This window comes from Gopherus flavomarginatus, chromosome 5 (assembly GCF_025201925.1).
Source record: "Gopherus flavomarginatus isolate rGopFla2 chromosome 5, rGopFla2.mat.asm, whole genome shotgun sequence".
Taxonomy (NCBI): Eukaryota; Metazoa; Chordata; order Testudines; family Testudinidae; genus Gopherus; species Gopherus flavomarginatus.
Genome location: NC_066621.1, coordinates 157567157 through 157582521, shown reverse-complemented (window position 1 = coordinate 157582521; position 15365 = coordinate 157567157). Strand labels below are relative to the sequence as shown.

At 42.8% G+C, this 15365-nt stretch overlaps 1 protein-coding gene across 2 annotated transcripts in view; it reads right to left on the bottom strand.

Moving 5' to 3' along the window:
* Positions 1 to 15365, bottom strand: part of MDGA2 (MAM domain containing glycosylphosphatidylinositol anchor 2) — a 661668-nt gene that overhangs the window by 11181 nt on the left and 635122 nt on the right. For both annotated transcript variants that reach the window (XM_050954596.1, XM_050954598.1), the window contains exons 13-15: positions 10368 to 10523; positions 8992 to 9150; positions 2316 to 2446 (exon numbers count right to left, since the gene is read on the bottom strand). In XM_050954596.1, coding sequence (XP_050810553.1) covers positions 2316 to 2446; positions 8992 to 9150; positions 10368 to 10523 — 446 coding nt within the window. The remainder of the gene's footprint in view (positions 1 to 2315; positions 2447 to 8991; positions 9151 to 10367; positions 10524 to 15365) is intronic.

Below are 15365 nucleotides of genomic sequence, written 5' to 3'. Positions count from 1 at the left end.
TGATGCTCCTCTGTCCACATTTTGGCATAAGAATGCTGAAAGGTGAGGGGCTAATTAGAAGTTAGTAGCACAATGGGATAGGCAGGCAGAAAATATCTCCCTGCTTTGAAAGAAATAGAAGGAAGGTGAGATGTGCTGGGTCCAATGGCTTCTCTTTTGGGGGAATGCAGCAATGATATGCTCTTTTAATCACTGTGCAGATATCACAATGAACAGTAACTTTATAAAAACTTAGATAAATCATTATGAACAGGAGGAACCGATATTGACAACTCTTTTTGTTGTTTGGAATATTTCTTAAAGCGCCAGCCCCTGGAGTCGTGATTTTCTGAGACTCTCACTTTAAAACATTGTAATGTAAAATGCTCCTGGAATGCAAGTTCAGGGTCAGTTTCTACTAACATGCCAGAAATGAACATTATGATAATGGGAGCTAGGCATACTGACTGCAGAGTTACATACCATGTGACAGGGAAGATTAATAGATCAAAAAACATCCATGAAAAAATCAAATAGTCCTTTACCTCATTCAGCAAAATATTTAAATCAGCCTAGCGAAAAATGAAAACTAAAGTTCAAAAACCAATTTTGCATTTCAGAGGTTTTATTAAAAAAGCAATTCTTCATTTATTCCAAAATTTTCACTATTTTTTTGATCTGCTTTCCTCCCCTTCCTTTCTCTTTCTTTTTTATTTTTCCACTTGAAAAGGGAGAAGTAGATAAAAAACCAGACATGATAAACATAAAAATAAAAACCAAACAACACATTTTTCTCTTTTTATTTTTGCTGAAAAAACCTGAACATTAAAACGAAATGACAATTTTCTGAGTGCCAAAACCCATGTTTCCATAAAAAAAAGTTTTCATTCAAAAATTTCAACCAATTCTCCCCAGCAGCACGTGCTCAGGTTCATCGTATTTTAGCAAAGCTCTGAAGTGCGTACATAGGTGTGCTGCTGAACAGGGACAGACTGCTGAATCGGGGGCTACGGCAGTGGTTCTCAACTTTCTGTGGCTCCGGACCCATTTGTAAATACTGACAGCCTGTGGCAACCCAGTAAATAGGTTGGGGGGCTGGGGCTTGGGTGGGGGGGCAGATCCTCCCCTTGAGGAGAGGGCTCACACTGCCTACCCTGCAGTGCCAGATCTGGTCGAGCAGAGCTGGCCTCGGTTCCCTGCTCCGGGCATTGTGACCTCCAGGGTGGCAGAGTTGCTCAGGTTTGGCCCCATCCCCTCTCCTGGGGGCTGCTGAGCCACATTTGTGTGTGTGGCCCTGGCTATACCTCAGCACTCATCTGCCTTCCCCTCCCCACAGTCACATTTTCTGGTTTACCACCTCCTCCTCCACGTCATCCTTCTCTCATTGTTTTCTTCCCATCCTCTTCCATGCTGCCTTTTATATGCTTAGAACAGCCTCTAGGAGCATGGACACCAAATAACTTTCCCTCTATCTCTGCCCCTTACTCTGGCAATGAAAAATTCAGGGTCAGGATCAGGAGTAATTACCAATCCATGTTTTCAGGTTAGCAGACTTGGAGGTGCATACGTTTTGGAGCCCAGAACCATAATCATCCTTGGCGAGCAGGATAGCTTTAAAGATATAAGGTTCATTTGTGCAACTTTTATGCTGGAGAGGAGTTTCTCACTCAAGCAGCTATACTGAGTCCACTGGGCCCATTCATCCTCGTGAGTATGGATAGCAGAATTGGGCCCACAAAATCACATTTTTTTTTGCAGAAATCTGTACACATCTTATGATCAAACCAAGCACAAAGTTTGTGACAAACTGCAGCAAGCCGTGCAATTCTAATGAATGCTGTGTGTATCTTTGCAAAGTCAGGAATTTTCTACAGGGAATACTGTTTCTTTGTCACCTAATTGTTACCAAAGATTCAGAGATAATTTCTTTTTTGTGGCGAAAGCATAAATTTCTAGGGATCTGATTGTGTATTGCTCCTTGGTCCCCAGACAAAATACACAAGAAGCAAACTTTCTATTCAAATAGCTAAAAAGAATATGTTTTACATAAATTGCTAGCACCATTCCCAGCTGAAAACAGGTTACTATTCCAGCTAGGGGTTGGCATTCTGACATTAAATATGCATTGTTAATCTCTGTGATCTGCACCTATTTACAAGAGGGAAAGCAATTATCTGTCCAGAAAGCAGCTTTCAGAGCTGAAATGAAGCTATGAAATGTTGTGTCAAAAGAGCAGAAGTGTAAACAAGGCACTTGCTTGATTCCCCCATCAGTGTCAAAGAGAATGCTCTAGTTCCAGTGTGTGCACCAGAGAGCTTCACTCTCCTCTGCCTTACCTGAAATGAAGTGGTGGGGTGTATATTAACCCGGGCCTGGTTCCAGTGTTGTCCCTTATTCCCACTTGAAGACCATACTGGATTTTCTATTGTGGTCTGTCCCTTTAACCGCAGATAAACATTCAAGCTTCCTGCAAAAACACCCAGGAACATTAGTCAGTTTGGTTCTTTTGCACAGATAGTTTCTTTGTAAATAGTGTTGAGGTGCGTGCAGATTCCAATGCAGACACTCTTTGCTACAGGTAAGTCTGTCTTGCTGCTTTGCAGCCCCTAACGTAGGCATTTGCCCCTTTCCTATTGTGACACACTGTACCTCAAAGTAGCATCCTGGAAGCTCCTTATTCACTACTGTCATACAATTATATGTTTTGTACAATGCGTGGCTTGTAAGGTATAATTTAAAAAGTCTCAATATCCCATTGGATTGTCTGTGCTGCCATTGTACATGATGTTATGACGTTTTGTGATATGTACTACTGAAGTACCTTGTGAGGTTGGGAGACACCACAGCCAGCTTTTCAGTAAGGACAAAGGAGCAGCTATTACTGGCCAGACTGTGGCCCATCAAGAAGAATCCACTCTCTGAGAGATTGCTTGGAGAGGGCATGTACCCAGGTGGGGACTGTCTGACTAACGGGAACTGCATGATCCCCACATCAGGGCAAGGAGCTTTCTAGCAGATGGATGAAAGTATAAAAGAGGGACTGTGAAATCATCACTTGGCCTTTCCGCCCCGGCCCCATCTCAGCACCTGGAAGATCCTCTGGAAGGCAACAACTTTGAACTAGGGAGATTGGTCCCAGTCTGTACATTGAAGAACGGTGAGCTGCCTGTAACGTCTGTTAGGTGAGAGGCTGCTTGATTCCAACCTTGCTCAGTCTGTTTAAGATAGAATTTAGGCTGCATTTCTATTTTTATTTCTTAGATAACCAACTTTGATCTCCATGTCTGCTACTTATAATCACTTACAATCTCTCTTTCGGTGGTTAATAAATCTGTTTTATATTTTGCCTAAAACAGTGTGTGTTTTTGTTGCAGTGCTTGAGGAAACACAGCTTGGATTACAAAGCCTGGTGCATGTCTACATTCCTTTGAAGTGGCAAACTTACTAACAAGCTTGCACTGTCCAAGGGAGACTTGAGCAGTGTAAGATGGTATATTTCTGGGGTGCAAGGCTGGGATCATTGACTGGTGCCGCTCTCTGTATGATTCATGGATGGCTCAAGGAGCACTCCTGGAATTTTGCTGGGTGTGGGGCTTCACATGCTGATGATCGCAGCGTCTGGAGGGATTTTGCTGCCTGTCACTGGCATAGCATTGTGTGAGAGCCTAGGCTGAAGAGTTAACGGAGCACAGAGGTCCCACAGATTCAGGTTGCACCCTAGGGTTCCATCACACCCATACATCTCCCTTAGATATTCTTTATTCATTCTGTCTTTGATTAGGAACGTGACATGTTTTTTTCCTGCCGTTTCAAGTGACAAAATCATAAGTGTCACATAGAATTTGGCAGGATTTAAGAAGTCACAAAGTTCACAGACTCGGTGTATGTTTCTCATATGCTTCCCATCGGACACAGCTTTCTCCTGCTGCCTGGAGGCTGGAGGCGTCCTTTATATACCAGCCTTTAAAAAAGAATTCTTTTTGCCTTGATTTGAAAAAGTTCACAGCATCAAAGCTCTCAAAAGCCACTGTTCTCTAGGGATGCAAAGAACAGCAAAGCCTTGAGTAAAACACGTCCCCTGGAACATTAATTATGTAATTTCCCCAGCACCCTGGGAATGCAAAGTACAAGTTAAGTTTACAAATAGACCTCTGCTATGAGACACCTGCACAATGACACAGCTCAAAGTCAAACAAAGATCTGGTTCCTAGTGTAACTCATTGCCTTGAAAAACACAAGGTTAGATTAAAAAAACAAAAACAAAAACGGAATGAAATGCGCATATGTAAAAAGCAGCAGGAAATGTGCCTGCAGCTGAGGGTTACACAGGCACACCACGAATTAGGCCCACACCTTACCTTCAAACTGGGTGAAAATCTGGATGTGCCTTAGTGCCTGAACAGTTTTTTTTTTTACACTGTAGCATTTGATTTTTCAATCGAAAGGAAGTGGGAGAAGCAGTGGGGAGGAGACATGGATTTTAGGTGGACACTCTGTCTCTCTTCAAACACGCAGTGGGCAGGGCAACTTAGCTAGAAGGGCCCACAACCATCCAGAACGAGGGTGTGGCAGGTACTGTACATGCACTGTAGCTGATTCTGAAGCTGTTCGGGAAGCTCGGACCAGCAGTCACGCCAGTTCCGCACTTGTTCACCATCTGTGAGATGAGCCAGGGCTCAGCATTGGGGGACGGGTCGCCTGGCTCTTGTGAAATAAGAACCAGCTCCAAACTGAATGGGAAGCTCTTGTAAGATTCATGCCAGTTCAGCTAAAATAATTCTCTTCCTTTCCTGCTTGCTTCTTCACTGGTCCTGAGTGCAAGATTTGAAATGAGTATCAGAGGGTAGCAGTGTTAGTCTGGATCTGTAAAAGCAGCAAAGAATCCTGTGGCACCTTATAGACTAACAGACGTTTTGGAGCATGAGCTTTCGTGGGTGAATACCCATCTGAGGAAGTGGGTATTCACCCACAAAAGCTCATGCTCCAAAACGTCTGTTAGTCTATAAGGTGCCACAGGATTCTTTGCTCCATTTGAAATGAGGAAGCCTCCAAGGTTAAGCAGAAAGAACAGCTGTCGTTAGAGATTTCAGCCTGGCTAGAAATATGGTAGCTTAAAGAGAGTTGGGATGGGAAGCTGGTAGGCTTCATAGCCCAGGTGGATGGGTGGGAAGAAAAGAATCAGAGGGCTAGGGAAGGTGTGGGGAGGGAAGTGGGTGAGTGCAGCAGTTGGAAAGAAGGGTGGTGAGGAGAAACCCGGAAGAACAAAGGGAAGGGGAGCCAGGAGGAGGAAGATCCACCAAAGGTAATGCTGACACATAAGTCAACAAGGAAGAGTTCAGAGTTATGGTCTCCCAAGGGAAGAGACAGTCTTGAGCAGACAAGAATGGCTTAGAGTGTTAAAAGCAGTAGTGAAGAATGACTATGGAGTGGAGACCTGTAGAGCAGGCAAAGAAAGCAACGTGTAGTGAGTTTCGTGTGGGCAGGTTCAGGGCTCATGCCAGATTGGAGGGGATGAAGAGGACAGTAGGTGCATGTTCCAGGATGTTAGAGATGAAAGGAAGCAGGAAGTTAAAGTGATAACCGGGAGAGGAAGGAGGGCATAAGTGAGGTTTTCTTACAGGCAGGGAAATGGAGCAGAATTGGAGCAGCGAGGTAAAAGAGTGAGATAAATTGCCAGGGACTGCTGCATGGGAGCAGTTAAGGGAGACGTGGATTGTTTAGTACAAGGTTGAGTAGAACTGCAGGAAGAGAGTGTGCTACCCTAAAGGCCGGGGTGCTTTCCTAACAACTACTGGAGATACATTAGAGAAAAGCCAGCCCACCTATGACTAGTCACAGCATGAACTTAAATTTAATGCTAGTTTAAAGAAAACTATTACATATAATTTTACTTTTTATGAAGATACAAAATAATGCCAATAGCAAGCAATGCACTGATGCTGTTTCAATGTATTATCCACTAGTGCTGAGAGATGCAGACTGTGGCATGCAGCTAGGTGAGTACTACAGGCTGATCCAGGGGGAGGGATAGCTATAGCTCAGTGGTTTGAACATTGGCCTGCTAACCCTGGGTTATGAGTTCAATCCTTAAGGGGGCCATTTAGGGAGCTGGGATAAAAATCTGTCTGGGGATTAATCCCACTTTAAACAGAGGGCTGGACTAAATGACCTCCTAAGGTCCCTTCCCACTCTGATATTCTATAACTACAATACTCAATTATTTAGGCCATACAGGATGCCAAATGTAAGATCATTCATACCACCACCAAACTCTGTAATGTAGTTCAAACTAATGACAAGACAACTACATCTTTGAGCATTCTTACTTAAAAGAACAGGCATTACTTCACCAGCTATGTGCAGGCCTTCTCAATCAAGCTGGTAGCTTCTTGAGTTTATTTACACACACCTACCCGTGTCAGCCCCAAATGCATTTGCAAGTTTGATGGATTCAACCTGCAGTAAACACCTACTCTTGAAATGTATAACTTGCTGCCAGTCATGGCTGTGCATACTTGCAGAAGACTACAAGTACAGCATGTAAGACTCATTTTGAAAAACTGACCCATGGTGAACATTTCTTTTAAACGGAGAACAATTCTGACCTACAGGAAAATGAGCAGCCAAGTGACCCTTGAGCAGATAATACAAATTGCTATGGAGACATGTTACATTTTTACATAAAAATAAATCAGAGGAGTTCATGTTTCGGATGGTTTTATAGCATGGGAACTCTTGAGCTAACTTGTTGAAGGCGAGGAGAAGCTTTAATGACTGTATTAGCTTTTCGGTGGCATCTACTGGACCCTATCTTACTTAAATTGTGACAGTCAGACAATATTCTGGTACATTGTTGTTTTTATTTTGGTTTGTCAGGCTTTCAATAAATACAGACTGACCCGGTGCCTTTTTGTTCCCCCAACAACATGGTACTACACTGAGCGGCTGCCGTCGATCACGTAGATTGGAAATAAGATGATGTAGGACACAGATCGACTGCACCACTTGTGAAAATATGAAAATATTTATGAAAATATTATTGTGGCCCACAACTGCCAAGTGCCGATCACGCTACACTCCCACTGAACAGGAGCTGGAGCCCACATGAGCAGCCATTCACAGAGGCAACAGACACAAACGATCTTCTGTCTGTACTTTCAGGGATAATCAATGTTAACCCTTCGAAAAGGTGGCCAGGCAAAGTCGATGCGCTCTCGTTGGACTGGCAGTCAGGAGGATGTGAGCATTCTCAGGGTTAATTCTGTATGACCTGATAGGAACTTCTCATATGATTCACAGTTAAAAGCAACGTATATTTGGGAGTAAGATTAGAAACACAGACCCTAGTTCCAAACCTAATTGTGATAGGACAGGGAATTTCATGCCTGCTTTTCTCTTGGGAGTTAGGCTGTAGCCTAACATTATAATGAATTTGGTAATCTCATACCCAGTCCTCATTTCTCCACATAAGCTCCCTTTTCCCTCTTGACCATTATACCAATATTAGCGTGATCGGCAGGCTGCGCTCCAGAGGCACCCAAGCCCTGACAAGCAGAAGTACAGCTCCTCAGGACTGAGATGCTGTGGCAGAGCTGTCTCAAAGCACTGCTATTATTTCTCTCTCATCCTGGGGAGCACTAAACTCACCCATTTTTCAAAATGGCCAAACCAAACCTACCCATTTAACAACCACCATCAACTGTTGTCCTCGGAATCCTCTGCCATTTGGTTGGGCAGCTGTGCTGAGGGCAGAATTTGGCTCTGTCACCATTAGCACACACTGAACTCCCAGTAAGTCTCAGCAGACAAGGACTGAGCAGACATGGAAACTTCCCCTGATACGTGGCCCCTACACTAGGCTGAGCAGCACGGGAAGGAGCAATGATGTGATGATGCTTTGGACAGAAGTAAAAAAGGGATGTCAAGCTGACACCTTGCTCAACTCTACCATTACCTTAGAAAATGCTGGCTACTTACATGGCCTCACTGTATCCTTTACTGCCCAATACCATCAGCAGCTTTCCATGGGATTTTAAGTTTCTTTGAATGATACTCATTAAACCTGACGTGGCCTCAGCATCTCCTGCCATTGGGGCTGCCTCGAAGTGGTTAGTCATGCAGTGGCAACTAACAAAACTCATTCAACTCCTCTGCTTTATTTAAGGGCTAAATCCTACCTGGAGATAGGAAGGTGAGTCCAAAAGGAGCCACTAACATGCATCTGAAGGAGAGGTTTGTCCCGAAAAATGTAATTTTGGCAACAATAACTTGAAATTAGCTTGATGCTGGAAATCCATTCAGACACATTCTGATGTTCTGTTCACTTATATGGGGTTTTCCAGGATCCAGAGAGATCTGCCAGCTGTTGCTTATGCCTTCTTAATACATAAATATATATCACTGAGATACACCAGGGTCCTTCAGATATGGCATGTACGTCATTAAAAAACAAAAACCGACTTTGGGATGTTTCTTTTGCTTTTTCATCTAGGGCCAGGACCAGCCTGCAGAAATCCATCCTGGGCTGTTGCAATAGCCATCAGAAGAGAGTTATAGCTGCTAATCAACTGACCTCAATCCTCGCCTCTCCACAGCAGGGGACTCAAAATACTGGTGTAGTACCAGCAAACTGCTTACAGCCCTTTCTCTCTGCCATACCTGAAAATTCCCTTTTTTCAAAGCCACATACACATGCACTTAAAAGGGTTTCCCTTTGCTGCCCCATGCTTTGAAGGGAGTAGTTCTCTACTGCCCCCAAGTGTGGGCTGTGCTGAACAAGCCCAAAGCAATGAAGGTGCTAATTGGCACATCTTATTATAATCTGTATTACCATAGCACCTGGCAGCTGCAGCCACAAAGCAGAACCCCACGGTGTTAGGTGCTGTACAAAGGGGTTACCATCTAGATGCTGCTGACCTTTCCTTTCTTGGTCAGATATGTGTGTTATTTTTCCTTTAATAAACCATAGTTACTCGTGTAATTTAAATGACAATATCGTTGGGTTCCTCTCACCTATGTGCTGTCCGTACATGTGATAGTAGAAACTAAAGCAATATGCTGTGTTGGTGACTCCATAAGGGTTTTTCGGGGCTACACTGAAAACAGGACTAAGAAGTCTGGCCTTTTCTCCTTCCAGCCTTGGGCGTGACGTTTCAATGTACATGTAGAAACCTAGAAGAAGGCCAGAACAGAACTTGTTAAGTTCAGTCTTTAAACAAACACACTCTCTCTCTCACTCTCTCTCTCTCTCATTCTCTCTCTCAGGGTACAGATGCTCAGCACCAGAGCTGTTAAGAACCTTGAACAATTTTTCACATTCATTTGACACCCCTGGGCCTTGTTTGCTGCACTTGACCTGCATAAATCCCATGTGCTTCCACAAACAAATGCTTCAATGAGATTTTTTTTCTATTAACGGTAAAAATCTCTGCTAGTACTTCAGTACTCACAAGCAACAGTAAAGCGATAAACCAGTGAGTATACTCAAGGAAGGGGGAAATTATCTGTTTAGGTTCCAGATCTCAGTCTCAACGTTGCAAAGTGTTTATGTGAATAGTGAAAGAAGAATTATTTTTAAAATAATGAAAAATTTCTTCATGGCATCGCTTCAAGGAGCCTTTTCGATAGCCCTGCCAATCACAGTTCAAAAGCTCATCCTCAATGAAAGAACACATTATATAATTATCCTGATTCTAGTCTATGTCAGCATTATATATACTATTTTTTTAACGTGACTTGCTCAATAACTGTAACCAAGCACAGGCAACGCAAGCATTACTGTGTTTGGTAGTGCAGGTGGAGTGTGGAGTATAAAGTAGTCTGAGCGATCACAGTCCTGCACTGTGAGTCCGAAAGTCAACATTCGAATGCATACAGAAAGCAGAAACCAGCGCTTTACATAACAGAGGTGGCAGATTTCAAATCATGCCCTTTAGCAGGACACAAAATGAAGACAGGACAATCAAACTTTTAGCTCCCACAATCTGCTAGTAAGAATTTAAATGACTAAAAACTACAGAATGTTGTAGGAAGTTTAAAATATACATCACTACAGAACCTACTGTCTGAATCTGATCATCTTTAAAATGGCATCAGAAATGGTAACAAATAGGACTAGTCAGGAGCCACAGAGTTTGTTTTAGATACAGATCTGACCTCTGTATGCAAATATTCAGATGCAAGATTTTGCTTTAGGATCATCTCTATTAAATGTTATGGAGTCCCTACAGAATTAACATAGGTCAGTATTTTCATCCTAAATACTGCTGGGGGTCATTAAGAAAAGAGAAGAGTTTGGGCCTCAGCATGTTGGGTAGATCCTCAGCAGAGCTATGTTGACCTGCATTAGCTGAGGGTCTGTTACTGCAGAAATCTAAGCTACGTTTTACCTTCTTTGGAGCCACTTCGGTCTGCGTTGGGTCCAGTGTTTGGGGTATATTTTGTGTCCCTGGTGGCAGTGCTTTGTTTCGTCCAGTCAAAATTATCCGTATCATCTTGAGTGAATAGACATATGTTGCCATCTTCAAATCCACAGTGAAACTCTCCTACAGCCAACACAGTAAATGAACATGACTTCAGTGATTGCAACCATTGTATGCGTAACTGTCAAAAGTCTTGAAAGTGCAACAACCTTTTTAAAGGACAACGACCATTATTAACATTGGACGTGATTTTTTTTATAATCCAGGTAGAATGTCAAGGATGTGTCTTCCTTTAGGCTTGTTATTTTATTTATGATTGTCATTGCTAAAAAATACATCGGACTATCACTCCAGGTGTACGTGTAAACGGAAAACGTACAGATCTTATCAAATAGATCCCCCTCCACCATTCAGCATTATCCTTCAGCCCTTCTTAGCCCTCCCACCCTTCAGAAAAGCAACAGAGAACAGATAAGCACTGCAGCATGCCCTTAAGGCCAAGAGAGTTGGACTCCAGTTTAAGGAGTATGCAAGGCTTACAATCAAAGATTTCTAGCTAGTAATTGCTAGAGGTCTCCTCCTGTTTACACTAAGCAACTCAGTGTATCACAGCTGAGTGTATCATTATTACATGAGCACAGAGTTGTACTCTTGGGTAACCAGGAACCCAAACCATCCAAGGCTTTGGGCCTGGATTCTCATCTCTCTCCCAGCAGTGTAAGGCCCCAAGGCACCTGCTGAACTTTACGCACACGAGCAGTCCCAGTGAGTGCACTGCTCCAGCAAGGTCAATGGATGTATTTCTTCACTGTCTGTATACCGTCTGTTTGTTGCATCCTCCTCCACAGGTGTGCCTTTTGTACTCACCACTGTGGAGTACTGCTCCACTGGCCTCCAGAGAACTAAAGCTGGGCAAATAATGGATTTTTTGGTTCACTGGCACGTCCAAATTTTTTTTTTAAATAATAATTTTGGGTCAAACCAAAAATCAATTTAAAAAAAAAACTGAGTGAATTGTTAAGCCAAAAAAAATGTTGAGTCGAGGCAATGCTAAAAGTTTCATTTAAATGCAACTCCAAAAATTCCATGCCAATTTCAGGGATTTTGACCAAAGCCAACGAAGATGTCATTCACAAAATGGGTCAGGTGGGGTAGGAAGGAGGCCTAACTAATAATCTTTAGCACAGTGACAACCTTTAGCCTCCTGGCGTATGGGAGAGCTACATTCTATGCCCCCTACACCTCATATGAAAAAGGGATTTGAACATGGATCTTCCCCATTACAACAATATGCATTAACCATCGAGCTAGGGGTCTCTATCAATTTCTCATGTTGAATCTGTTCCATTTCTTATAAACAATTAAATAATCTTTGAAGCAAGGACTTGAACTTGGATCTCCTGCATTCCAGGAGAATGCTCTCACTCCCAGTTATAGAGTCATTTTCACATGCACTCACTGGCACAACAGCTATTTTGACAAACTCTACACAGGACTACTCAGGGGTGTTAAGTCGAGCAGGTATCTAAATGTTTGCAGGTTTGGGAGTTTAAATATGTAATATATCCACTCAGGTCAGTGATGTTGTACTGTGTCAGTGAGATCAGCATATAGGCTAGGTTTGGGTAAGGACCCCAAAGAATGGAGGCCAACCTGAAGCTGATCTGAAATCATCTAATACTCAAGACTGAAAAATGAAGCTTGAAATTTCACACCAAACCCATGGCCATTTTGAGAGATTTTTCTGGTTCTTCCTCATCCCGTTTCTGATTAGGCTAGGAGGACAGTAAGAAAAGTGCCTACTTCATAGTACTGAGCGTGAAATATTCCCCTACAAAACCAGGTTATCCAGACACATATGTCTACTCCCTCAGTACAATGATCAGATTTACTTCTTTTCTCAGATAAATCCACTGAGTTGAGTAGAGTTGTCACCATTTGACTGTAAGAATCAAGTTAATTAAAGCACAAACCCTCAGTTGATCTGAAAGGATTGTTCACCATCAGTATGACTGAGAGTCAACTGTTCATTTGTTTAATTATGCAACCCTCCCCCCACATCATTTTGGAACCTAATTTAATGGAAAACTTGTAAAATACACCATCGTTAAATACATGAGCATTGTCACAACCACAGTGGAGAAGAAATCTGAAAAACAGTTACACACTCTGTGGAACCCAATAACCCGAATAATGATGCATGTGAACTGATGCAGATTAGCATCTGCTGCTTTATTTCCTAGCTCACAAAATAGTACACAGTGACACTGACAAAGCTCATGAAAGAAGCAGTGCAGTGCGGTGCAGATGAAGGACTATGAACAAAAAAGAAGCTGAGCATGTCACCTTTAGAAATGTATTTTATACTGGTTTGACATTAAAATAGCTTGTTCTATAAAGTTACCACCACCTGATGACCGTTCAGAAGCTATGTCTACACTTGACGCCAATGCAATTGATGCAGCAGCATCAATTTAGTGAGTCTGGTGAAGACATGCTAAGTCGATGAGAGAGAGGTCTCCCATCAACATGTATGTGTACACTGGGCTCCCCTCCACTTAGACAAGTCCTTACTGTAGCTTCCAAGATGCTTAGCTGCCCAGGAATATGATGGATGGATGGAAACTGCAGCCTCTGATCCTTGTTTATATTGTGTTCAAAGGACAGGGTATTGCTAGCAGGTGCCTTGGAGGACCGGGGTGGGACTGGCAACACTTCCTCTAAGATCCCCACTACAAAACCTGCAGGACAAGCTAATGTTATAGAACAAGTTAATTCAGATCAATTTGGCATTAATTTGCATTGGCTCCTCCCACAAACCCTTCCTCCAGGTGATTCAAGGGGCAGTTCTGGTTCAAGGGGTGTCCTGACGACAGGACTCACGCTGATGAGGGTCTTGAGAGAGCTAAAAGTGGCCCATTTTCACCTGCCCAAACATCCAAGCAGATCTCAGACAAGCCACAGGCTTTGTGGTCCCAACCCACTGCCACTTGTGGGGGCTGGCGTGGGAGCCCTCTCCCCTCTCTACTGACCCAAAGCATTGCATTAATAGCGAGCTCTGAGGATGGAAACTCGGAGTCGTCAGTACCTTACGCGCGCTGCTCCTGCACAGTGACACAATTCAAGGATGAAATATTGCTTCCATGACAGCTAACCGGAGTGGGGAATGAGTAAAATCTGATTCAGCTCCAACAACAAACTGAATTAAACCCAAAGTCATCAGCCTCATCATCCGTCTTGCCATTTCTAACTCTGCTGCAGTAGTTTAAAGGCTACATTTGCACTTTGAAGCAGGTTCATTTAGAAACGCAGAAGGTTCAGTTAGAAATTCCACATCAGCAGATTAAAAGCCTTTTTCTTCGAGTGAGCAAAAAAATGATCAGGCCCACTGAAAAAGTAGGTACAAGTTTGCCATTTATTTAACACAGTGTCAGCTGCTAATGGGATTCAAGCATTTGGAATAAATTGGAACAGGCTAGTGCCAAGTATTTTTGGTGCTATATACATATAAACAAATAGACAAAAGTATAAACATGAAAATAACTTGAGAGATCAGATCTTGAATTCTCAGACAGGAAATGTACAGAGGTTTTGAACAGCTCTTCACTGTCCTTTATTCATCCATGAAAGAGGTATATCATGAGTGCTGGCAATCTGTGCTTCCTCACACAATCCTGTCTGGCTGAGATGCCCCAGCTCATGATAGGTTGGATAGATCTTTAGGTCCATTCAAATTTTGTCCTATCTTCTAAGCGCATCAATAAGGGAACCATTTAGCACGGTAGCCTGGAATTAATTTAGGTTGCAAAGTGCACCTGTCACAAAGAACAGGCTATTTGGTGCTAATTCAGAAGATGAGATTGGTGAAACACACACAAACTTTATGAGCTTGAGTTAAACAGATGACTATACTTGAAATAATAGAAAAAAACAAATACAGAAGTGTAAGAATAAGAGAAGTGCAGAAGTTTCCTGCATTGTTCATACATACAGTCTTACACTACGCATACCTACAACCTTGAAGAGACCGTTAGAAACAAAGATGGAAGAACCAGTCAGTGGAGCACACCACAAGAGGAGATGATGGTTTTGGATGTCACCTCCACTGTCATTCCACATCTCCCCACTAGGGCTAGGTTTGACAAACTTTTATACACCTTTCTTCATTCCACCCACATACATCTGAGACCATATCTGATTAAGTCTCAGCCCTTATTCATAGCGACTATTCCAGGAGACCAAAGTTACGTTCCACCTGTCTACATGTGTTATTTCAGTTGACCATAGTCATATTTCCAACAGGTAACCAGCCACTTGCATCAGTCCCATTGCCAATAGTTTTGGTATGTCAATGTGGTTTACGCTCATTGCAAAAAACCTCTAAGATGCTACCATCTGTTTGTGGTTTACCTGTTTACCATAAAATGCATTGCTAAACTGTAACAAGATACACATTACTAAATTTTACAACCTCCAGCCCCAGGACCTCACTGGGCAGGGCCCCATAAATGGAAACGCTGGGATCAAGCCACCTCAGGCTCCTGCATCTCTGTTTACCACACCCCATGCTGCCTTTGGTGTGAGGAAGGCACAGCTGCTACATATCATTTCGTAACCTTCGTTCAGGCAATAATACCAGGCTAACAAACGTATGCCTAACACGCCGCAGTAGATTCCAAGCCTCACTTACCATGAATATTCATACTTTACACCCTCCTATTTGCATCTCAACCATATTGGCTTCACTCACAATTATTAGAAGCACTTCTGCAATATGTATATATTAAGCTGGCCTGATAATTCAGGATCAGGTCATGGGCCTCTGGTCAAACAGCATCAATATGGTGGTGGCTTTTATTTTACAAGCACACGGCAATTTAGGAACTGGATTGAGGCCATTAATTAGTTTTACTGCTAATCAGGGCCAAATGTGAAAAAGCATCCTCAAGATAAAATGCTTTGTAT